This window comes from Megalopta genalis, chromosome 5, assembly GCF_051020955.1.
Source record: "Megalopta genalis isolate 19385.01 chromosome 5, iyMegGena1_principal, whole genome shotgun sequence".
In the NCBI taxonomy this organism is placed as follows: Eukaryota; Metazoa; Arthropoda; class Insecta; order Hymenoptera; family Halictidae; genus Megalopta; species Megalopta genalis.
This window is the reverse complement of record NC_135017.1, coordinates 764,370-788,873: the sequence shown is the minus strand read 5'-3', so window position 1 is coordinate 788,873 and position 24,504 is coordinate 764,370. Positions and strand designations below refer to the sequence as shown.

Sequence of the window (24,504 nt, the reverse complement as noted above, 5' to 3'; positions counted from 1 at the left end):
GCTTAAAGATTTCCGAAATATTTATGTTTAAATTATAAATATAAATGTATTTGTGTATATATTATAGTGTTTAGTTTACGCATATAAATAAGTCTTTTTGATAAACTTGAAATATCATAACATTAATAACGCGCGAAATACTTGGTAATTTTCAATTTTTATAGAAACCGAGACTAGTACTATTCATATGTTTTGAAATAATATTTATTTACATAATCTTCCATTATTAATAATTTTAAAATTGCATTAGCTCTTTCATATATTACTGCAAATCACTCCCTGGTCAGTTGTTAAATTTATTACAATTAACTCGTAATTGCAGGTGGTTATTGAACCATGATCCTAGTCAACGACCTACATCTCAAGAACTTCTCTCTTCGGAATACCTACCTCCCCCACGTCTCGAAGAAACCGAATTACAAGAAATGATTCGGCGCACATTATCCAACAATCAGAGCAAAGCTTATAAATATTTAATTTCTTGTTGCTTTACCCAAGAAATCACACCAGCCGACGATATTACATACGATATGAATTTACCTAGTAGAGGCTACATAAACTTCCTGTCTTGGAAAAAATACCAAGAAGGAGTGAAATGCAAAGTAATTGAAATTTTTCAGAGGCACGGCGGTGTTCATTTAGACACACCGCTTTTGATGCCAAAGTCGCGTCAGTTTTATAGTTTTACAGATTCCGGTGTTAGATTAATGACTCGTAGTGGAAACATTGTTTGTATACCTCACGATTTACGTGCACCTTTCGCAAGATACGTGGTATGGAATAATGTGCTGCATATAAGAAGATACGCTATCGAAAAAGTTTTTAGAGAGAAGAAGGTATTTACAAATTTTCGTTTACATTGTAAACAACTACCTCTTCTGTCAACCACTTCTTAATAAAACTGGCATTTAATTGTCAATAACATAGGCTTACAATTTTAAATAATAAAGTAGCAGCAGTCCTCAAAATTCCCCTGAAAACTACATACTAATTGATAAATGTTTAAATTTCATAGGTTCTGGGCTTTCATCCTCGAGAACTTTATGAATGTGCATTTGATATAATAAGTCCAACTGCCAATAATTTCTTAATGGAAGCTGAATTGATACACATTGTCTGGGAAGTCATCAATGAACTACCTCAATTACAAGAACGAAATTTCACTATCCGCCTGAACCATACTTCATTATTGAAAGCTGTATTAATATACTGTGGAATCGATCCAGAAAAATATCATGACATTTATTCAATTTTACGGGACGCACGCGATGGAAAGTTTTCAAGGTTTCAAATCCAAACACATCTAATAAGTCTTTGTCTGACTGATCAAGCAATGGAAACGTTATTTAATTTACTTGAGACTGAGAGTTCTATCGCTAAGATTCATAGTGTGTTGAAAACTATAACAAAAAGGAAAGGAGATGCTGCTGCATTAGCTAAGGAGGGTTTAAAAGAAATTGAGACTGTAATGGAAAATATTGAATCGTTAGGCATTAAGGTAAGACATTACATTATAATAGAATTAGGCATGTTTCAAATAATAAATTTGAAAAATAGATATTTCGGTAATATATTACTTGTTTTTACTAGATTATTTTATTATGTAACTACCAAATAAAATATCTTTGATATACTTTTTATTTTCTATTTTAATACACTTCTATTGAAATAACTTTTCTAATACTTCGTAGTGAAAGTTTTTCTTAAGTACATGACCATACTAACATGATCTGCACCTGAGATGAAGTTGTTTTCATTTGCTAGAATAATAGATTTCCACAGTGTAGATGTCTTCTGGCAATATTTTTTCAAGTTTAATTTCAAATATTTGTTGTGAAGAATAGAAGTAGAAGAAAATAAAAATAACAGGTAATCTCGTTAGAATTGTTTAATCTTGGATTAATTGTTATTTCACTTAAGTGACTTAATATGTACGACTAGAAAATTATTTAAAAATAATTTATTTGAATTTCGCCTAAAATAAAGCTACTTCTATGCTATTTCTAAAATAAAAATAGGAAATTAGTTGAAATAATTCATTATTTCCTAAATAAGTTTTCTAAATATTCCATACGTTAAAAAGTCCCAAAAGCGTGAAAATGTAAAAAATCTGTAACGCGTACATAGCATTACATAATATCAGAGAACTTGATTTTTTAATCATTCTTTTAATGCTAATCCCTATTTTCCTTAAGATCTAATAAAAAAAATTTTGCATAGTGATACCAATATACAAGATTTAAAGAAAATCTTATTGCATATTGCAATATTGTTTCATTGTAAAATAAATTTAAAAGAACAAAAAGTATTCTGTTTTTTCTTATTTTCGTTGCGTTATTTACTATATAATCATTAATAAGTGTAATGAATATTATATTTTTCAGTGGACAGTAGTAGTAGTTCCTCTCCTAGTACATAATATAAATCAACACAGTGGTACAATCTATCAAATAACGTGCGAAGTTAAACGCCGTAGAAAAAAATGTGGAGAAGTAATAGCAGCAGGTGGACGTTACGACAAAATGTTGTCGTCTTTCCGAAAACTCCGAATGGCCTGCAAAGAAGCTAAACAATACGGTGCTGGAATCAGCATCTCATTGGATAAACTTGTATCAGCCGTTTTGGAGACATCAGAATCTTCTGACAGTAAATATGGAATCGATGTTGCAATTTCTTGCCTGGGCAATCCTCATCGAGAGAAAGAGATGATAGATCTTTTGAAAGAGTTTTGGAGTTTTGGATTAAAAGTTACAATTTTGGATTTGGCTTCCGTTGAGGAAATTCTTGAATATTGTAGAGAACATTCTATTAATCAAGTTGTTATTCTAAAAGCCAGTGAAAGAGGAGGCGTGAGAGTCCACAGTTGGGAACGGGATAGATATCAAGAAAAAAAAATAGCCAATAAAGAAGTTGGGGAATTTCTTCAAAGACTGGATACATCGATACCTATTTTAAATAGATCTGAAAGTAAAGCATCAACAAATGAGAATTATTTAAGTAACAACAATCCAAGTAATATCAATATCAATTTTATTTTGTCTGAAAAGGACAAACTTTCTGGTAGTTCTAGAAGAAGTTTGAAGAATTCGATATTTGCACAGATGTCCACGTACTTTCAAAGAATCGCGCATAAAGTACCAATTGAAATTTTTGCAATGTACTTAGAAATGAGTGTGATTAGGACAATTATAAGTTTTTTAGAAATCGATGAGGAAGATCAGGATTTTTTGAAAAGCATACAAGTCATTATCGATAAGTGAGTACATAATATTCAACTGTAGTATTAATCACAATGATAGCACAATATATAAATTTTAATCAACAACAAAGGAAAATACAATAATATTATAGTTCACTAAATATAATAAATTTAAAAACTAGCTAAAGTAGTTAAGTAACTAGAAATTAGCTAAAGTAAAAGTAAACCTTTTTATCGGTAAAAGTACAAATATTAAAAGAATTCAGTATAATGAAATGATACATTGCATAAAGAAGGATTTAGACGAAATTTCCGAAAATCGGTCACACCCAATTGGCTATTCTGAACTTTAATAGAAATTAAAAAAAATTTACTAATAGATATTAAAATTACATTATTGGTAAACGTGAGTAAATTCTTTTTTTCTTTACAATATATGGTACCATACATTTTTTATGATGTAATGGATTATATTTTTGTTTGTTATTTATTAAAATTTCACAAATCTATACATTGTACTATCTGTTTGTTGGAGATTATATGTGATCTTCAATGCATCTGTGTACATTAAATTTGTGATTTTTTTCAGACATGCAAGACATAAAAAGTATATAAAGGAGATATGCGAGGAATTACGGGAAACGAGGAAAGAAAAATTACGACCTGTGTTAATACTATATAGCCTGATGGATAGTCAATATATGACTCTTTTATAGTTTATTACTTTTTAAACATCCAAAATTATACATGAATAAGACATATGAAAGAAATAATTTGTCACATAATTAAGTGATTCATAATAAAACAATTTGATTTTTATATTAAATAATCTATTCTAAAAAAAGTTCCTTTAAGTTATAAAATAAATGTACAAGCATAAAATACCTAGTGCTTCGATAATAAACAAAATCAAAAGTATCAAAATCATCTACTTTCCTAATTTTTGTATATTTCAGCATCTGTTAGATAAGCTAACATACATTTAATTTTTAAGATCTTACATTTTCTAAATTCCGACAATTGCTGTTGATAATGTCCAACGTCTAAGTGGTTTCTTGTCCCTGCTTCATACCCTACGAATATCTTGTTGCTTCCCTAGACTCGTGACTTTCCCTTAAAGTTCATATACAACAGCGAAGAATATTTGTATTTTACCAACCAATGTTAAATGCTACCATTTCCAATACATTTTATTTACTATACAATTTTTAAAATTTTACATTTTCTTGCGCTAGCATTCATAGTGATGCAACAGGTCTAGTTGGATTTTGTGCAATTTATCATAACATTTTCTGGAAACAGATACAATATACATTGAGAATCATGCGAAATTACACTGGAGAATAAGATTGCGTGTTCTATGCGATGACATATGGTAGAACTTCCATTGTATAAATTAATTGGGGGACAAAAGCTTTCTCATAACAGAATAATAAGCAGTTAGCACTCAATTTCATTTAACATTTGAGACAAAGAGTAATAAAATGAGATAACTTTGTAGATAACTCCAAACATAGAATACAAAATCAAAAAGGCTATAATATTAAGTAAATTCAATGCGGACGATAATTACATTTCAAAATTTTGCTGATTTCTACAAAAACTATCTTTAAGTTTGAATTTACATCAACGAAACTATTAAAGATAAAAGTTGTAATTTTTGTCTAATAATTTTGAAGGATCAAGAGACACGATAGCGTCTCACGCCAAGTAGTTGAATGGTGCACGACGCTTCTACTCCATACGTACATACAGATGTATGCATATCTTTTCTTTGAACAAAACAGCCAAAAACTTTAATGGCGATTTATTCTTTTAAACCATACTGAAATCAATTTTAATTGCTCAATTGTTAAGTATCACCGTGCACGTATAATGAGTCCTCAGACATGTCAATTGGAATAGAAATTGTATTAGTTTAACGTGCAGGGTGCAGGTACATATAAAATAATTCATCGTCCAGTGGCGCATTCCGGCGCAGGCGCAGTAGCGAATGTCAGATGAAGTGGTGGACCAGTGCAGGTACGTCGACTACGTACGACGACGCATGCGCTGGGCCCCTACAGAGTAAACATTATATGTATCGTAAGGCAGAATGGTTTACTGTTGTGAGGAATGACTGTAAAACTATCTGTGGCCTGTGTCGCGTCACCATAATAGTTCAGAATTACAGAAATTGCAATATGTTCAATTTCAGTCCTCCTCCAGCCTTCCCCTTGTTATAAGAGGACCTTCCCGCTTACGGCTCCAACCTATTCTAACCTATTCTCTTCCATAACATCCTGCAATACTATGTTACGTTTCCACAAAAACATGTATATATTGTATTAAAATCCATTTTATTCCTAATAAGTAACGTTTTATGCGATTAATTTGATTGAATTGTTATGATACGCGGCGATAACTTCAATCTTGCAATCATGTCGCTTTGTCATTCGCCGCTCATCACATGTATGTCATATGATCATCTCTTCATAGTGGGGGGGGGGGGCACCAAATTAGAACTGATTAAAATCAAGATGGCATCTAACGTAGTCGCTACAGCGACAGTTCGTGCTGTCAAAAGCAGAAGAATTCTTCCCACCAGAGCGGCGCTTACTTTAGTGAGTGGATAATAAGCATCTGGTAATTTAGGTTGTTGTATGCACACATTAATGTATTTAATTTTTGTCAATATTAATACCAAAGTTGCTAAAATCGGTGGATTCTAGAAGATGAGGTTAACAGAACTATTACTTTCATTTGTACTGCTACAAAGTATTTTAAACGTTGTATATATTGTATTGACGTTTTAAACATGACACAGTTACTTAAAATAACTATTAAGAATTTTAAGGATGATCACCATTTTTGTATTTGTTTATTTTTAACTTATTCGTATATGTATTTGAAGTAAACTATTCATATAATGATTTACTGTACGATAACTTTTAAAATATTGTTTGATATAATGACTTAAACTATGATTGTAAAAGGTATAGGATTGTGTTACGTGATCGTTCTTCTATCATAGTGTTGTTCCATTGTAAAATCTCTTGTATTATAGGTTAGATATGATATATTATATCTAGAACATGCAATGTGATGAAATTGTAATGTAACATTAAAATGGATCTATTCTAGGCATCTATGATGTTATATCATGTTGTAGGTCTTTTATATTATCCTACAAAGTCCATATATGTATAATCCTGATAACATTAATTTTATCATTATTTCATTATCTTCAGAATTACATATGTATTGTAATTCTTTTTGTTACAGACATCAAATGCTGTGAAAAAGATTAAGGAGCTATTAAAAAATAAGGAGGATTATGTGAGTAAATCAGATATCTTTACATTTACATATTTTTATTTCTTATAGTTCTATAAAAACATTTCACAATAAACTGTTGATCATAACAGAAAATAGTACATACAAGGTTGATTTAAATAAAAATAAATTACAATTTAAAACAGAAACAACAGAATCAATACAATCTGTGGTAAAATTTCCTTTTAAGAGATCCAGCTACATTGACCTTGATATTAACATATTTTATCAAGGTCATGATCCTACATAACATTTAAGAAGTTCTAACTAATGATCATTGTTTATAAAAAAGATAATAAATAAATTTTATGAATGGAATTAATTTTTTGACATTATGGACATTTAAGAAAAAATATTTCGATGAAATACTTTAATGTTACATGAAAAAGGTATCCAGAATTTTAGATTTGAGAAATAAATTATATGTTATAGTATATGAGAGTAATGTTGTTCAATCTTCCTTTGCTCATTACATTTTTAGAAACAAAGATTATTAACTGTAGTAGGTAGTATCTATCTAGTTAGTTATCAACTAACTATCAGCTGCAGAGATATGAATTTAATAACATATGTCAAAGTCAAGATCATTAGAGCTATGTCCTTTAAACAGGAGTTGTATTCAATTTATAGAAACAATTTTTTAAACATATGTATTCAATAATTACACAGTTTATATAAAAACGATATTTTATTTTTCAGATAGGTTTAAAAGTTGGAGTAAAACAACGAGGATGTAACGGCCTTAGTTACACTCTTGATTATGCTAAAGAAAAGTCAAAACTCGATGAAGAAGTTGTTCAAGATGGTGTTAGAATTATAATTGACAAGAAGGCACAACTATCTTTACTAGGTACAGAAATGGACTATGTAGAATCCAAATTAAGTTCCGAATTCATTTTTAACAACCCAAATATTAAAGGAACATGTGGGTGCGGAGAAAGTTTCTCTGTTTAATTAGTCAAAATATTTGTAAAAATTGTAGTAAAAATAGATAAACATGAATTAATTGTAATTTAAACAATATATATAATTATTTTGATTGTAAACTTCGTAAAAAATCTTATATCAAAGCTATTTTCATTTCATTCGAACATTACAAAACGATAGAAAAAATATGTAATATATAATTGAGTTTGGCTATGCATGATAGTATATATTTATTTTGTAAGTAAATATATTGTACATAATTATAGGCATGTGATAAATATGGATAAATACAGATAATTTAATATAATTGAACACCTATTTTCTTTGTACTTACACTTTTTACTTTTTGATTTTGGTAGTTCTGAGCAATGATTCTTAATTTTATGCATGTGGCAATCCATAAACTTCATATATAATATATATTTTGTATACATTATTTGTTAATACTTTATGTATTTTACATGCTTTTACTTTATATATTTTCCTGTGTAATTTTAACTTGATTTTGAAATATTGGAGCTCTGTTGCAGGAAATTGCTACATTTTCAAAATAATTTTTGTGCTATTAAATTCTACTACATACTGTTATATTTAAATTATCATCAATAAATGTGTTGCATAAGTCAATGGGATGAATGATACACACACGAAATGTAATAAATCATATAAAATTAAAATACGTACTGTAAGTCAAAACAGATGTCTTGGTTTTGGAGTTAAAATGGCTTTGATTACGAGGCCTAGCATAAACAGATGGATAAAAGCAGCAGAGTTACATTATCTTAATCATTATATAAACATTTGATAAATAAAACCAACATCCATTCATTTTCTCGCGTTAACATTTAGGGCAATTTCTACAAACACATACGTTCAAAACATATCTCAATGCGCATTGAGCATCATTCACAAATATGCTAGACGATGTGGTCGAGAATCCTATGAGGCAACAGATCTTATTTATACAGTTAGACCATATATATACATTCAAGTACCTATTGTTACAGCTTGAAATAATTTTGCCAGTTCTAAGATAAACCATTTATTTTCTATGTCACATCCGGAAATGATATATGTATTTGTATAAACCATGTTTGTAATATATAAGCACTACCTATGCAGTTTTAAAGGAACAATATATCAATATTTCAATACCAAAAGGTAATAAAAATACCAATAGACGAATGCTTAGAGAAAAATTATTATTATTATTATACGGGCTGCGTGAGAGCTCATTTTTATTGTACAAAAGAAAATACAAGATGTTTGAAGGCAATTCACAGCACACTCGCTAATTAAAAACTGTTAAACAGTACGCTGCACTGACTTCAGTATAGTAATCAGGCGTTTGTTTGTAAATACGATTCACGTCACATGGCCAGTTGGTTTTGATATGAGTGCGTATATTTAACTATAGAGTGCGATACTACGGTACTCTCCAAGATGGTGAATAATCAAGCACCTCTCCAGGCTGCAGCTTGATTCGTTACCGAAGCTGTATACAGAAATTTTCTTTGCTCTGATTGACTAACGATTCATTGTTGAAACAGGATCCACTGCGGATTGGATGTGCAGTAAAATGGTGGGGATGTGCGTGCCAGCTTAGGGAGTAAGAAAAGTGTGCAAGAGTAGGTCTCATTACTGTATATTTATATATATGCGCAGAGCTTTCAGATACTTCACCGCTGTACGACTTTCTTCCAGAAGAATGGATCTTTGAATTGGGGAATTACCCATCACAAATAGGATTGGGTGATGCCAATGGATTTCCATTGGCAATCCATTGGAATTGTCCAATCCCATTTGTGAGGTCACCTTTCCACTACTCGGAGCAGATTCCGAGCAAAATACCTGACACCATTGGATACACTAGACACCAATGAACACACTGGCCTTGAGTGGAAATTTCAAGAACTAGACGCCTGAGAGTTCTGGGTGTTCATGGTGTAAATTGACAAGAAGAGCAAAACATATCTCAATTAAGGCTGGTGGTTCGTGTTATCAAAACAATATTTGTCAACATATCTTCTTGGTCTTTTAATGAAAAAAGAAATTCTATGTTATAAATATTATATTTTTACATTGTATCACATCCTTAATAGATAGAATGTCAATGCCTGAAACCTATCAAGCAGAATTAATAACTCTAGCAGAATTAGCAGGAGTTTCAGCAGTTCCAGGAGTTTATCGGTAATTACTTATAAGTATAATGACATTCAATAATCTTATTTATATAATTTTTTGCATTTCGTCTTCTTTAAGATTTCGCTATTATAAACCGAATGCTGTGAATTATTTTTAGAGTGATAATGGAACTTCTGGCATTACACATATCCCCAGAGGATATATATTTGCTTCTAAAACAAATATATCTTCAATCAAGTCAAGAATCTACAGAGAATTCTGAAGAAATAGCTAATGTATTAAAATCTAATTAAAAATGTATTTTTTACAATTTATATTAATCTATATTAAATTATCTTTCCACAAATGTAGTTTATTCATTACAGTTTTTATAGAATTTTTTGCATCCTGCTTTTCATGATCACCTTTGCCATATGACCATTAACCCCTTGCCATACTTGAACGAGTCAGACTCGTTTTGGACATTTCTAGTAATATCCTGTTATTTTGTTCTTTTAAGCTAGAATAAAATTGTGTCCTCATAAGATCAATATTTATGTAAGCACGCAATAAATATAAATTTTATTTTACTTCTATGAAATTATTACAATCGAGAAGGTGCTTATCATTGTAACTATGAAGAAAATGGTATGGCAAAGGATTAACATGTTTCTGTAATATAGTTTCATGAATAGATCAAAACACAAGATTAGTATATTGTTTTATTATAATTCACACCTATAAGGTTAACGATAACTTCTGACTTACATTTTTTTGATATATGTATTATATACATATACATTTACACTTAGTCTCATACTAACATTCCTATACATTCTAGGCCCCCGTGGCAAACTATAAGGACTTATACCTATCTTGCACCGTTTCTTTGATCTGTTCCTCATTTCTTTGTTTGTTGCTAGTTGTCTATTACACTGTGTTCTCCTTTTCCTTTTCTTTTCTTTGCTCGCTCCATTTCCCCTCTTTCTCTTTTCCTTCACTTCCTGTTCCCCTTTTTTTTCTTGTCCTTTCTATTACCTTCATCTCTTTCAATTCCTCCTCAGTTTTGCTCGGGAATTTTTCCATTTCCTTACACCTGTACAGCATATGACTTATTGTCTCCTCTTCTTTGTAGATCCTGCATACTTCGTCCTCCCATTTCCCCCAATGTTTTCTTCCCTTGAACTCATTGCCACATCTGTACCTGCCAATAAGACTCTCTCTCTCTCTCTCTCTCTCTCTCTTCTGTTCATTCTCTATTAGATATTTTGGTTTCTGCATTGGTAATATATTCCTGTAATTCTCATTATATTTGTATGGACTCTTTAATATTCTGCTTTTTCTTTCATTTCTCTATCTCTTCTATTCTTTTCCCTATCTTACCCACTACCCCTACTATGCTCCCTCTTTCTTGCTCTCTTAATCTTTCTATATCATACTTCATTCTTGTAGTCTCTTTCCTTACAATGTAGTTAGGCGAGATCCTACCTTGTTCCAAAATCCACTTCGTGTATCTTCTTTTTATTATGTTATTTTCTTTCTCCTATCTCCCAAGTTTTTATTCTTCTTTTACTGCCCATTCCTTACATTTGTTATGGTACAATTCCACTTCTCTTATTGTCCAATCTCCTTTCCAGATGCTTCTTCCTTACTTCTTCCTCTGTCTTTGTCTTCCTCTTGTTGAGCTGTTTCACTTGTCCTCACTTAGAAAGTCTGATTCCATGGTCCATTCCTTTGGTTTGATTTCTTTCGTTTTTTTTCTCTTACCTCCACCACTTTCTCCAGTAACTTTACGTTTTCTATCATGTAGTTTATTTACCGACATGCCATTTTCTCCTATATGTATATGTCCATTCTCGTTCCTTCTCGAAGTATTCATTTATTATAACCCAACCTCTCTCTTTTATTCCTTCAACTAATTCTCCTCTTTTACTTTTCTGTCTGTCGATCTCTCACTCATTTCCTCTGTTTTCATCTCTATACATGGTTATCCTTTTCCCCCACCCTAGCATTGAAATCCCCTCCTAATATTAAATATCCTCCCCTCTTCCGAGACGCTGCGGCAGTAGTCAGGAGGCGGAGCCCAATGTTGCGTTTCGAAGCCGTACGAGCACTGATGTAGACTGTCGACAATCGCTGTCCCGTGTGTGATAGTCAGCATTATGTGGCCATATGTAAACTTGGTCTCTCTCGACGCACGCAATCCAAAATTGCTCTACGCGACATCAATTTCCTAGCAACACTGGTTACCAGCAATGTGGCCATTTGCCTGAAACGCAGGTACGTGCCTCGCGTCTGGACGTTCCTCGAAATCATCTACAAACCTCCTACTCCTACTGAAAAGCGAACATCAAAACGGCGGAAATGCGTCGCGTAGCAAATAGCTGATCTAAGTCGCATCTATGTTGCACGCAAATGGCTACACTGGTTGCCAGTAATGTTGCTAGGTCAAGTGCGATGTCAGTGCTTTTCGTGGTGGAGGGGATAACGAAGTGTTGAAAACTATGCTACGTCACTCCAGAGCTCTCAGATGCCTGACTGCTTCCTTACGACTTTCTTCCAGGAAAGTAGAAGTGGCAGAATTACCGATCACAAATTGGATTTGATTGGCAATCCATTAGAATAGTCTAATACCATTTGTGAAGTCTCATCTCCGCTACTTGGAGCAGATTCTGAGTAGAATTCCTGATACCAATGGACACACTGGCCTTAAATGCAAATTCCAAAAACGGTTAGGCGCCTGAGAGCTTTGCATCACTCTGATGTACCGCAAACACAGAGGGTGGCCTCACGAGAGAACTCAGAAACTACCTACAATAAGTAGGTATTCATTATATAGGTTATAGGTAGAGGGTGGCCTCACGAGAGAACTCAGAAACTACCTACAATAAGTAGGTATTCATTATATAGGTTATAGGTTATTATAGGTTCATCAGTTAGTTTTGCGCCACAACCGGGCAGTCCCATATTACCCTGCACTCGGAGTAAAGTTACCCCGACGTTAAGACAAGTACAGGGTGTGCGTAATGTATTCCCTTAGCACTGGAAAAAAGTATTGTAGGTTATGTACGTATTTTCCCATTCACCTTTGCGAGGCCACGCTAAGCGCTTGCGCCAGTTTGTAGCACTTCGTTAACCGCTCCCACCCAAAAAGTACAAAAATCGCATTAGACCTGGCAACACTGCAGACCACCCCTGGCCATAATCAGTATGTATTTGTGGAGAAATAAGTTGTGCACGAAGGGGGGGGGGGCAAGCGATGCTTGCGCGGGAGTTCCGCATAGCAACGTGGCGCGTCTACTGGGTGAACATTATACAGGGTGTCCCAAAATTATGGTATTTCCGAGAAATGAGGAATTCTTGAGGTGATTTGAAGCAAGTTTTTCCTTTACAAAAATTTTCTCCAAGGCATCGTTAACGAATAATTCATGGAAAACACTGACCAATGAGGGGCGACTTCGCTCGACGCTAGGCGACCGAGCCAATGAGCGGAACCAAGCTCGATGCGCTTGTTGGCTCGGCCGCCGCGCGCCAACCAAGCTCGCCTCTCATTAGTCACTGTTTTTCGTTATTAACTTGTAAACGAAGCCGCGGATCGCATTTTCGCTAAGGAAAATGTTACTTCAAATGATCTCAGGAACCCCTCAGTTCCCGGAAATACAATAATTTTAGGACACCCCCTATATAATTCTGAACTACGATCGCGGCGCAACGTAGGACCTTTGTCTGATCCTAGTTCGGAATTATAAAGTTCACCCGATAGATGTACCTTGCTGCTATGCGGGACTCTCGGCATATGCGTCTCCTACTCCTTCAATAGCTTATATGAAAATAAAAACTGGAATCGTAAAAATCGAATAATTAGAAGATAAAAATAATAATATTCTGAAGAATTAGTTTAAAATTAATGTCTATAGTCATTAAACTCTCATCAATTTATTTCTTAATATTTATATTTATGGTTGTCATTTTCAAACACTCAAAATGCCTCTAATGTGTACATGGTGTGTCAAACAAATTGATATACATAGTGTTACAGTTACAGTTTTAAATTTGTGATAGCTTTTATGTAAATTAACTGCTTATAACAATTGCGTAATACAAACATTTAAAGTTCACAATGTTACGTATGGAGACCTTTTTATACGTTTCACGAAATCTTTTTTCGTGCGTTTTCACGTGGATTTTCCCCCAGGGTAACTGACGCTCTTTCTTTCCGAATCACTGCGCCTAGTGACACAATAATTCCGAGAAATTAGATTTCGTTCCTGATCGGGTAGTAACCACTCAAAAGACTCAGAGTAAAGATCGTATATTCATTCGAATCTCTCTCCTGGCTATATCGAATTGACAGTAGGTATTCAAGCCGGTTAGGTCTTACAAACCCTCGCATTTCTCAGTACGTCAAAACCGAGAGACCGGAACTTAGACTCCGTGACACGATTATACTTTTACAGTTGTAAAAGTTTTCTTCTTGTAATATACCGTTACACGATAAATTCTCCTTAATTTTCCTTCAGCTTGTAAACAAAAATGGAGAATTTGAGAAGAAGAGATACGATTACACCGAGCCTTACACCTCGTTTTTATAATTGTTGACAATCGGCAACTATAAAAATGAGCCGCGAGACTCGAATAATCGTATCTCCTCTTTCCAAATTGTCCATTTTTGTTCACAAGCTGAAGGAAAATTGGAGAGAATTTACTGTATTTGTATCGGTACTTAGATTTCGATTCTTTCAACTCACATCCTCTTTCTGATTCCAGTCGCTGATATCAAATCCACCACGGTGCACTTTTTCCGTGCAAGGTGCACCGACTTAATAAGTTACGAGACTAACTAACAATCCTTATATCATACAACCCCTTCTAGGTCTCAGCGGTGAAATAAACATTGGCTCATTCACAAATAACCTTCCTGTGGATTCCGATGGTGAAACAAAAGTCGGCTCGTCCACAACTAACAAATAATTAATATAAATACTAACTTACATTTCTCAACAACAAAAAGGAATCCTCGATCATGCATGACTGCCTTAGCTCTCGACTCATAACAACACCAAACATCTGCCAAATGTCAAATTTATTTAAATTTGTGGAACTATTACAATAAATAAGTAAATAAATAAATGTAAACTAGATTTTTCTTTTCAGCAACTATAGACTGCCAAAATAGTTTATCGTTATTAACATCCATATAACGTTAAGATTTTTTTTTATGTGTATATATGTGTGCGTTCAGTGTGTAAATTGATAGAATTTTATCGATTTATAGATGACAATGACTCCCATTAATATTCGGACATCTTTTAAAACGCAATACATAACTCTTTTGAAACTGCACAAAACAACTTGATTTTTTCTTTAGATGATAGAGAAACTAGTCTACTAGGCAATGACTAAAATACTTATTTTCAATTTTACTTGGAGTGGCAAAACGGAAGAAAAAACTCTCGCCTCTTAACTCTTTCTCGGTAACTTATATGTATGTTAAAAATATCGTCGAAATCAGCTAACACAGAGTTAACATACAAGCGTTGAAAGATTTAAAAAACTATAGATTTTTGACAGTTATTGGTCGAAACAGTCAAAAATAGAGTTTAATTGTTTAACGCTCATATCAAGATCAACCGGTTTCGATGAAATTTTCAGCATGCATATAAGTTACTGAAATCTACAAAACGCATTTTCAAAATTTTCGTTATAGGCTCAGATAAAAAAGTTAAAAATAAGAGTTTTTTTATTATCTTTTGTCATATTTCAAGCAATAGTAAAATTGAAAAAAAGCAATTATTCATTGTCTAGTAGTTCCACTATCATCTAAAAAATTCAGGTCATTTAATTCAGTTTTAAAAAAGTTATCCTGTTCTAAAAGTGTCAGGATATTAAGAGGAGTCACTCGCCGCGTACCACGTCCAGGTTCTTTCGGATCCAGAGGTCGAGGCCTGACTTGACCGTTTCACACGTGATGCCGTCCGTCGTTTGTTTACAAAAAAGAAATATGGTAAGATAATGATAATAATAATAGTAATAATAATAATAATGACATTAATAACAAATTTTTAGTTTAAAATACTTGTATATATAAGCACACAATCATGGGACTTCGTGTGAACGCCCAACCGCCGGTACTGAGAGATTTTTAAATACAGCATTTATATGTTATATATGTTCGTAATTGATAAAGATGAATTTTTAAATATGCGGGTAAGTTGAAAAAAGTGTACTTGTTATAAAAGACGTCATAAAAACCAAGCACGCAGGTAAACTTTCGAACAGCTAGTTAGGCTAAAGCTGAGCCGAAAACAAAAATTCGAGGGAAGACCGGCTTTCCAAGCATTCGTTTTCTACAAGTTAAATTCTCCCTCCAACGCCTCATCTTCTTTTTAAAACTCGGTACGCACGCGCACCATGTCTATATCTTGTTTGACGAACCGATGACAAACTTGCAAAACGCGAGCCTGAACGTTAGCAATCTGCGTACTCGTCTCTGGTATTGGAAATATTACATTTAAGAAAACAGTAAAATACTTTTTAAATGTAATTTGTTGTGATGTGATAACATTGAAAATGGATCCTATTTGGAAAAATACTATGGAAGCTCTAAAGAACTTTACAGATGTGCTAGCGTGCAACAAGTGGTAATGTATCATTCGAAACATTGCTGTTTATTTTGTATACATTTGAAAGTTACAACTATTAAATAATTGTTAATAAGTTATAACTTATTAAATTTGAATATCTATTACGCATTTTTGTATTTTACAATCATTGTGTATATTTATTGAAAATATTTTTTTAGTCATTGTGAACCATTAGATGCTGTAACATTTACCAATTGTGGTCATTTCTTCTGCAAAAAGTGTGTTAAAAATCATACAGTATGTGTAAAGTGTGGCACACCCGTCCAGCCAGTTGAAATTCATAGTGATCATTTGATTAAAAATCTTACATCTTACTGCAATGGTATCGTACAAATGATTGGAGAAAGGTATATAAAATCAAAAATATACATTTACATGTCAAATTAAGACTTTTAAATAGTTGTATTTGTCAAATATATTTAATAACAGTGTATTTATATAAAAATATACACCTTGCAATGTATTTTTCGTAGATGTCAGATATTTGTGAATATGTATTGCTCTTGTATTTTGCTTAAAGAGAACTAAATCAATTATATGTATCATTTTTAAATTTTCATACTTGAGTAGTTTAATTTACTTTATTTTTTAGATGTAGAACTACATTGATGGTATCATTTACACATTTTGGTTGCTAACACTAGAGTTAATGTAATTTGACATTATGTTGGATTGTAACACATATATGTTCCATTTTATTTATTTAGTGGCAGAACGTTTGTTTTCTCATTCTATATCAAAATTTCATCATTTCAATTGCCAGTTTAATATCAGAAAATCAAGAAAATGCCTGGAATTCAATAAATAACAGGAATCTTTCAACTAGAAGACAGATAGAGAAAGTTTATCATCCAATGTGGTCCATTTGTAAATTAGTCCTGAATATACAACAAAATAATTTTAAAAATATTAAAGAAGCAGGACAAATATATGTTACTACCAACTGGATAATTATGTATGCAATTACTTGTTTAATCAAATACTGACTGTAGAAACAAGTTGGAGCATAAAAGATTAAAATATCAACTGCTGCAAAATTAATCTGACAAATATTGTTGTGATTTACTGCTTTACAATTTTATTAGAAATGTTCAGCAATCAACCACCGATGATGCACTTTGTGTCTCTCAAGTACTTTCCACATCATCACAAAGAATTCCTGGAAGTTCTAATCAAAAACACATTCCACAAAAAAATATAAATAAGAAAAATGGCAAAGGAGAGACAAAATTACATGTTGCTTGTACAAAGGTACTTTATTTGTTTTTTATGTATTTTTAAAGGATTAAAAGAAATAAATTAAAATAAATTCGATAATGGATTAGAAATTACAAAATTACAAAATATTTATAAATGTTAAGAAATCTTTGAATGTTTTTTAGAATAATGTCGAATATGTAAAACTTTTGTTACTTGCTGGTGCAGATCCAAATACGAAAGATAATGCTGGTTGGACTCCTTTAGTGAGTTATTGAATTATATTTTAGTACATAAATCTTTAAAACTAACTATTTGTTTTAATTATACATATTTGTAGCAAGAAGTCGTTAATTCAGGTTACACTAGTTTGTGTGAGATGCTTTTAGATGTTGGTGCACAGCCCAATATACCAGGAATAGAAAATAGAACAGCATTACATGATGCTGTGATAAACGAAAGACTAGTCGAAACAAAATTACTTCTGCAACATTTTGCTAAAACAGATGTATACGATAAACATGGAAAGAAACCTATGTATGTATCATGTAAAAGCATTTTGAATTTGTTAACTGGGTAAGAGGAGACCTGCACGTTAATCACTGAAAATTATCACATTTTTTTAAATTTATTTTAAACGCTGTATTAAAACAATCTTTTTAAAATTATATGGATAACTCAACAAATTGTTTTTTGTTAAAGAGTGTCAGTGTGGCTTATGTTCAGTCTGGTATTAAGAAAATTACCCTGTGCCATACAATGTAGCACTTGTATTTATTAGAAACTCGAAATTTAAAAATTGATCTTTAATTCACCTTACAGCATATACCTATTTTTAAATTAAGAAATCAAAAAATTATATCAATTCGATGAGAAAAAATATATTTTTAAGAAAAAACACTGTTGGGTGTAAAATTAGGCACTTGATATATTACCACTTAAGCGTACAAAGAGTAACGACTGATTGTTTTCTTAATTCAACTAATATTTCTTTTACTTTATTGTGTCACTGAATCCACATTGCTGTAAACTATATTGGATATATGTTGATTATGACCAAATTTTTGTTATCAAAATATTATTTGTATTATGTCACATCCTTCGTAAATGTTAGGCAATGAAAAATATTGTCAACAGCAAAATGAAGTTATTAAAAATATTGCAAATGTACTAATCCTATTTTAGTTGTTCAGTATAAATGAGTTATTCTCTGACTTTATTCTTTAGAGATTATTGTGAGCCATTTAAGGATAAAATATCATATGAAATATGGACTCTTCTAAAAGAAGAAAGTGGAATGAATGACACATCCATAAATTTAAACTCTACTTTGGATCGATCATATGCTGTTCCACATACACTTAGTACATTCGTCATGTTTGCATCAGATTTGAAAAAAGAAAATAAAAGAAAACTGTTTGAAGTGGCTGCAAAACATAAAATTAGAGTTGTTTCCAGAAATCAGTATGTTATAGACTACAAACATGTTTTATGATATAGCTTAATCATTTTTACTAAACACATTATCATGAAATCATATTTTAGAGCATCTGTAACTCACGTCATAGTAGAAGCAAATAATCAAAATATAGTAAAAGCGTCGTACGATGTAATGATGGCGATTCTACGTGGAAACTGGTTACTGAATAGTGAATGTAAGACAGCGAAATAAGACTAATTTTTACGTGTAATAATAATTTATATATGATTAATTTTTGTATTTGTTTTATGTATAAGGGTTTCAAATAGCAATGGATGTAGAAGATATATTAACAATGGAATTAGATTTGTTTGAAATTAACGGTGCACCGACTCCAGGAACTCCAAGGAAAGCTAGGGAAAATGCACAAAATCAAGTAAAATTATTTACAAAAATTGCATGCTTAGATTTGAGTAATATAATTTTACACATTGTTATTTGTGCTTTCAGAATCCCGGTCTTTTTGATCATTGTTGTTTCTATTTTGCTTTACAACAAAACAATACTTATTACGTAAATGACATGGAATTAAGAAAAAACGCTTTAGAGAAACTCGTAAAATGTGGGGGTGGAACAATTCTGACAAGGCAACCAGATCCAGAATACCTGGAAAAAGAAGAAGGAATTATTCCATTTCACATTGCTTATAATCCTTCTCATTCTTTATATAAATGTACTCATTATGTAATATATGCACCAGGTCGAGACGAACCACGTGTGAAATACAATATGTCCCATCTAAAATCATTACCACTTGTATGGCTAACAGAATGCATAGACAAATTTACGTTAGTGGACCCTTTGTGTCTGGGTATATTGTAGACAATTATGAACTTTCTACTTTATCCTTAACCAAAGTTCTGTTATCTTTTGTAGTTATACAGATACGTATTTTTTATACTAATAGTGTTTCTGTTATTATGTAATAGTAAATATATATATATATATATATATATATACATACTATACATTTCAAATTAGACCTGGCTATTTTAAAAACTTTATAATTACAAAATTTACACTTCAAAATTACTCGTGTCATAAGGTGGTATTAAGGCAATACATACTTTATGTAATACTATATAAAAATAGGTTATTTATATAGCTCCATTTTTTTAATTTAGTGAAGTTATTATTATAGACATTAAACATGTCAATGTATTTTAATGTTAGCTACACGATACAATAAAAAAAATGCACTTATATGCACATCAACATCGGTGACTTTGAATACTCCGAAAAATAGCCTTGACAAAAAACTATATTTTGTATTGTATTTGTCTCTTATTGATTCCAGACAAATTCTATATACACTATTTGTTGTAATATCACTATTGGAGCAGTTACGAATTTAGGTGGCCCATTTTAAGTGAAACACCCTATATAATTTTCATAAGGCATAGACTATTGCATATTTTGTGCATATAAAACATATTTGTTTTAAAAAATTGGATTCATTTGATATTAATGACGATGGGTAGGTATCATTCGCATAAATCAAAGTATAGTCAACAAAATAGATTATCTGAAATGCTTACAAGTTGAAGTTCATGAGAGCCATAATGCGTTCATCACATTAGGTAGAAAACACATTAACATTTAGTATGCGGTGTGTTTCAGTAAAAGTGTTACAGAGCAATATCTTCGTTATTGTTAATGAAATTAACACCCAAAAATGTCAAAGGAACAAAGTGTATGGTTTAAAGCGATACGTGTTGTGACAGAAATAACTTTGATGTTTTTTTTAAATGGAATTACATGAGTTGAGTAACTTGAGTAACTATAACAGAGATTAACAGCGGGCAGTGCTATGTTCGATAGACACAAGATCACATGAAGGTCATGTTGTTTCAGGTCATTGAATTTCTTTTGATGATATAATGATGATATAATAATAGAAACATGTAATCTTATTAAAAAAAATGTCGACGACTTTAAAATCTCGAAAAATATGACCTCTAAAAGAAAATTATTTCTACTACGACATGTATCCTTTCAAACTATATGATTTGATCCTCTGGCATTTTTGAGTTCATCAACGATAATGCAGATATTGCTCTGTAACACTTTCATTGAAACACTCTGTATGTATATAACTTATGTTAGCTCACAGTTACAATTTCGATAATTTAATTTGTATTCTAAACACAAACGAAGAAACTAATGTGTATGTACTAATAAAATGCTAATGATACCATTGTGTAGTGTAATAAAATGCCCAAAACAATGTTCATATAGAGCTGCTCAATCAGCCAATTCTGCTTTGACCAAATACATGTAAAGCAGTTGGTAGTGTACTTTGCGAGGAAATTTATTTGAATTTGGAGCCAGCATGTAGAGCACCAGACACTCGGCGTTGTCAAATCAACAGCAAATCTTCGCCGAACGTTGTAATGGAAGGTATCGTTTGAAGGGGGCAGGTTGGTCGCACTCATATGACAAATGTAGCAGCGTTATAAGATTTAGCCTGTATTTGGCATGGACAAGGCATTGATGCCAAATCCGTGCGATACGCGGAAACAGATGGATCTGTATTTGGTACAAATGCGTACTGTCAAATTCATAACAGATTCAGGACAAATTGCTTACTGGATGTATTCAAAATAGAGACAGATCTATTTTTGAAGTTGATACAAATCTGGAAATTCCTTACTGCACAGTATTAATTGACATACAGGATGGTGTCTAAATATTTTTATCAGTATATGTTTTTATAGTATAATATATATTTTTATAGTATAATATTTTATCACACAGTTATAATAATAGGAAATATATTTTGCATACGACTTGAATAATGTCAGAGTTGTCGAATAGTGACAAACTATTTTTTTTTTATATAAGTATAAATCTTTTGCCTTGAATTTTGTAATGGATATTAAGATTGATACAGTGACGTTTAATGACACAACTCATTTTGATCATGTACGTAGTCCAGTGATACCTTGCCAAAACATTGGTCGATAATTATTTTTTAATTTTAGAGGGTGTACTTTCGAAAACCAGTTACACCTGATTTGGCTGAAATTGTGTAAAAAGCTTCACATTACATAAAAACAATCTTTGCCAGAAGGATTTTCCACGATTCGAAGTTCAAGGCAAAAAATTTCGCGGCAAAATATTTTTAGGTAAAAAAATTGTTTGCGAAAAGAATTTTTAGTGACTTCCAGTTGAAATAGAAAATTTTTTGAAAAATGGTTTACCACTGTAATGTCATTTTTTGCGTTACTAATAGAACCCTTACGTATGAATTAATTTGTGAATTAATTCATAATTGGTGAAGCAATTGTTCATTATACAAGATAAAATTCGAACGTGACTCGTTATATATTTTTATATTTTCAAATAAGTTTATTAAAAATGTAATATGTATGTAAGATTAACTTTATTAAATAAGCTCGTAAGTGCTTTTTTCATTCTTTTATAATTGTGTGAGGGCTGAGTTAGATCATCAAACATTGTTTTTATCTAAAAACAACCAGTTTTCAGAATTTTAGCGACATCGAAGCATGGAATTTTTCAAAATTACAGGATATGACACTAAACATTGTTTTGCAAAATTTTAGGCTACAAACTTCGAGTCACGGAAAATCCTTCAATCCTTCATTGTTTTCACGTAACATGAAGATATTTGTAAATCGGGTGTTTCGCCATTTTGAATTATGAATTTCTAATTTTGAGTTTTATGTTTTGAATTCTGCATTTTCTATTTTGAAATTTCATTCATGACCATAATTATTCTCGTTATCAAAACTTTACCTATTAATAGGATTTTCAATAACTACATGTAATTTGCCCATAAAATCCTTCTTTTAAATAGTGATAAGAAAGAAATCTGATCATGTAATTGAGAGTGATTTGTCGACTCATAGATAAAATTACTATCATTGTTGAAAAATTGTTTAATGAGTCTTCAAAAAATTCAGAAGCATTTATTTTAAAAATAGTGAGTGAATGGAAGAATCATGATGAAGCTTTTAATTCCAGCCATTTACATGAATTATCTACTGGTGGTAATGAAACTATCAGTAGTGTCGTGTCGACATTGACAAAATAATTTGCAGTATTAACTAGTGTTTTCAAACTTGAAGAACCGAAAGAAATTTCTGTTGTGACAATGAACATTTTTAAATAACAATTATATCAAATTTCGTTGTTATGTAGAATCTAATACCTATACATAAAAGAACATGTTTATAAACATATAAACATGGAAATATAATTGTTCCTGCATTCAAATGATTAAAGTTTTACAAATTATGTCCTGAGTTTCCCTATCCATATTTTGCCACTACACTATAACTACACGCATAGTACGCATTAATTATATTACTCGTTGCTTATCGTTCCAAAAACGAAATTTCAATTAACGTATAAACGTTATTGCTTCGAATAATCAATTTTTCAATTTATTATTTTCCTAGTTATGTGCTTAGTCTCGAGTTCCCCTAAATGATTGTACAAAGAACGAAACGTCAATCGAAATACGTTGATTAACAAATAATAATTAGCATTAGTTGAAATATTCATTTAGAAATTGTTATTCATCTACTTAAAACGTTCCAAGTACATATGCAACAATCTTACACAATGATTCACCAGGGTTTTTGCTCTATCTTGTGAAATAGAAAATATTTTGATTTTGTACTATGATTATGAGGGATCAACCGTTGCGTAAAGAACGATAAATTCCAAAGGGAAATATCGTACGGTATCTTGTACATTTACGGGTAAAGTACCGCTAGTCGTGCACATATACATCTATACGTGTACGGCGAGAAAGAGGGAACGAAAGAAAAAAAGACTAGTAGGGATCGAGAGAGAGGTAAAGAGGAAGAACAGTGCGAAGATGGGAGAATATAGAGAAAAAACGATATTCTATCGTAGGCGACATAATCATGAAAAAGTATCTAACAACGATCAACATGATTCTATCGAAAAATAATCGAAACTTATGAAAATAGAGCAAGAAATTGTACAGTTACCTATTCGCACGTCTTTATCAAAAAATAGCGAAAATTTTCTTCTAACAGTATTATTAATAGAGGTAGATTTTGTAAGGTCCATGCAATTGTTATCTTATTCACAGCATCTTGAAAAGTAAATTTAACACGTTTTTAATCGTGATGATATTGTATAATGATTAATATTGATAACATTAGTATGTGTGGAAATTCTATTCTGTATATATATATATATTCGTTTTAATAATACACTGCATAAAATTTTACAACTAGGTCAGACAAGGTAACAATTATTTAGTTTATCTTACAATTATTATTTCATATATGAAATAATACCTTTTCTGGCTGACTAAAACATAAATTTAATATGTTTTATATTATAGAAATAATGTAAAATAGTAAATGCTAGAAGAAATTAATAAGCTTAATTAATTGTTTACGCGTATTTTTACTGTAAACAAATAAAATGACGTTGCCATTTCAAACATTCTTTGATTACTTTTTATGACGTATATTTAGAATTAAAAAATAATTAAACAAACAGTTCTCCCTGTCTGATAAACTATTCGAAACAATTCTAATTGGGATATATCGGTAGTTTCGAATATTTACTGGTTCAAGATAAGATACTTCGGCAGAAATCATATCAGCATA

At 31.6% G+C, this 24,504-nt stretch overlaps 4 protein-coding genes and 3 long non-coding RNA genes across 13 annotated transcripts in view; 5 read left to right on the top strand and 2 right to left on the bottom strand.

Annotated features, from left to right (window-relative positions):
• Gcn2 (eukaryotic translation initiation factor 2 alpha kinase Gcn2) overlaps nucleotides 1-4,126 on the top strand; it is a 49,347-nt gene extending 45,221 nt beyond the window's left edge. For all 7 annotated transcript variants that reach the window (XM_033475228.2, XM_076522238.1, XM_076522239.1 and 4 more), the window contains 4 exons: nucleotides 323-836; nucleotides 1,016-1,498; nucleotides 2,385-3,256; nucleotides 3,789-4,126. In XM_033475228.2, coding sequence (XP_033331119.1) covers nucleotides 323-836; nucleotides 1,016-1,498; nucleotides 2,385-3,256; nucleotides 3,789-3,915 — 1,996 coding nt within the window. In that variant the 3' untranslated portion in view covers nucleotides 3,916-4,126. The remainder of the gene's footprint in view (nucleotides 1-322; nucleotides 837-1,015; nucleotides 1,499-2,384; nucleotides 3,257-3,788) is intronic.
• A 237-nt stretch (nucleotides 4,127-4,363) lies between these two features.
• LOC117223102 (uncharacterized) lies at nucleotides 4,364-5,129 on the bottom strand. Its single transcript, XR_004490839.2, has 2 exons — nucleotides 4,773-5,129; nucleotides 4,364-4,491 (listed from the first exon to the last, which is right to left on the bottom strand). It is a non-coding gene; the product is annotated as an uncharacterized LOC117223102 (long non-coding RNA).
• A 160-nt stretch (nucleotides 5,130-5,289) lies between these two features.
• MagR (Iron-sulfur cluster assembly 1 homolog MagR) lies at nucleotides 5,290-7,748 on the top strand. The gene is made up of 3 exons (XM_076522243.1): nucleotides 5,290-5,802; nucleotides 6,464-6,517; nucleotides 7,214-7,748. Exons 1-3 carry the CDS (start codon nucleotides 5,587-5,589, stop codon nucleotides 7,466-7,468), a joined length of 525 nt encoding a protein of 174 aa, XP_076378358.1. The 5' UTR covers nucleotides 5,290-5,586; the 3' UTR covers nucleotides 7,469-7,748.
• Nucleotides 5,840-6,337, top strand: LOC143259526 (uncharacterized). Its single transcript, XR_013033499.1, has 2 exons — nucleotides 5,840-6,174; nucleotides 6,246-6,337. It is a non-coding gene; the product is annotated as an uncharacterized LOC143259526 (long non-coding RNA).
• A 1,575-nt stretch (nucleotides 7,749-9,323) lies between the features above and the next one.
• On the top strand, nucleotides 9,324-9,932 carry LOC143259521 (uncharacterized). The gene is made up of 2 exons (XM_076522244.1): nucleotides 9,324-9,631; nucleotides 9,744-9,932. The coding sequence occupies exons 1-2, from the start codon at nucleotides 9,549-9,551 to the stop codon at nucleotides 9,877-9,879; spliced, it is 219 nt and encodes a 72-aa protein (XP_076378359.1). The 5' UTR covers nucleotides 9,324-9,548; the 3' UTR covers nucleotides 9,880-9,932.
• A 341-nt stretch (nucleotides 9,933-10,273) lies between these two features.
• Nucleotides 10,274-12,677, bottom strand: LOC143259525 (uncharacterized). Its single transcript, XR_013033498.1, has 2 exons — nucleotides 12,452-12,677; nucleotides 10,274-12,376 (listed from the first exon to the last, which is right to left on the bottom strand). It is a non-coding gene; the product is annotated as an uncharacterized LOC143259525 (long non-coding RNA).
• A 2,147-nt stretch (nucleotides 12,678-14,824) lies between these two features.
• LOC117223095 (BRCA1-associated RING domain protein 1) lies at nucleotides 14,825-21,083 on the top strand. The gene is made up of 10 exons (XM_076522241.1): nucleotides 14,825-15,569; nucleotides 15,632-16,206; nucleotides 16,368-16,556; nucleotides 17,295-17,460; nucleotides 17,592-17,672; nucleotides 17,747-17,943; nucleotides 18,634-18,870; nucleotides 18,952-19,061; nucleotides 19,144-19,262; nucleotides 19,337-21,083. Exons 2-10 carry the CDS (start codon nucleotides 16,136-16,138, stop codon nucleotides 19,706-19,708), a joined length of 1,542 nt encoding a protein of 513 aa, XP_076378356.1. The 5' UTR covers nucleotides 14,825-15,569; nucleotides 15,632-16,135; the 3' UTR covers nucleotides 19,709-21,083.
• Nucleotides 21,084-24,504: the final 3,421 nt, after the last annotated feature.

Excerpts from the sequence above, each read along its gene's own strand:
- MagR (XM_076522243.1), top strand. The coding sequence starts at position 5,587 with ATGATACGCGGCGATAACTTCAATCTTGCAATCATGTCGCTTTGTCAT. Across the intron at positions 5,803-6,463 it reads CCAGAGCGGCGCTTACTTTA|ACATCAAATGCTGTGAAAAA; the intron begins GTGAGTGGATAA and ends TTTTTGTTACAG. Across the intron at positions 6,518-7,213 it reads TAAAAAATAAGGAGGATTAT|ATAGGTTTAAAAGTTGGAGT; the intron begins GTGAGTAAATCA and ends TTTATTTTTCAG.
- LOC143259521 (XM_076522244.1), top strand. The coding sequence starts at position 9,549 with ATGTCAATGCCTGAAACCTATCAAGCAGAATTAATAACTCTAGCAGAA. Across the intron at positions 9,632-9,743 it reads GCAGTTCCAGGAGTTTATCG|AGTGATAATGGAACTTCTGG; the intron begins GTAATTACTTAT and ends AATTATTTTTAG.
- LOC117223095 (XM_076522241.1), top strand. The coding sequence starts at position 16,136 with ATGGATCCTATTTGGAAAAATACTATGGAAGCTCTAAAGAACTTTACA. Across the intron at positions 16,557-17,294 it reads GTACAAATGATTGGAGAAAG|AAATGTTCAGCAATCAACCA; the intron begins GTATATAAAATC and ends CAATTTTATTAG. Across the intron at positions 19,263-19,336 it reads GGGAAAATGCACAAAATCAA|AATCCCGGTCTTTTTGATCA; the intron begins GTAAAATTATTT and ends TTGTGCTTTCAG.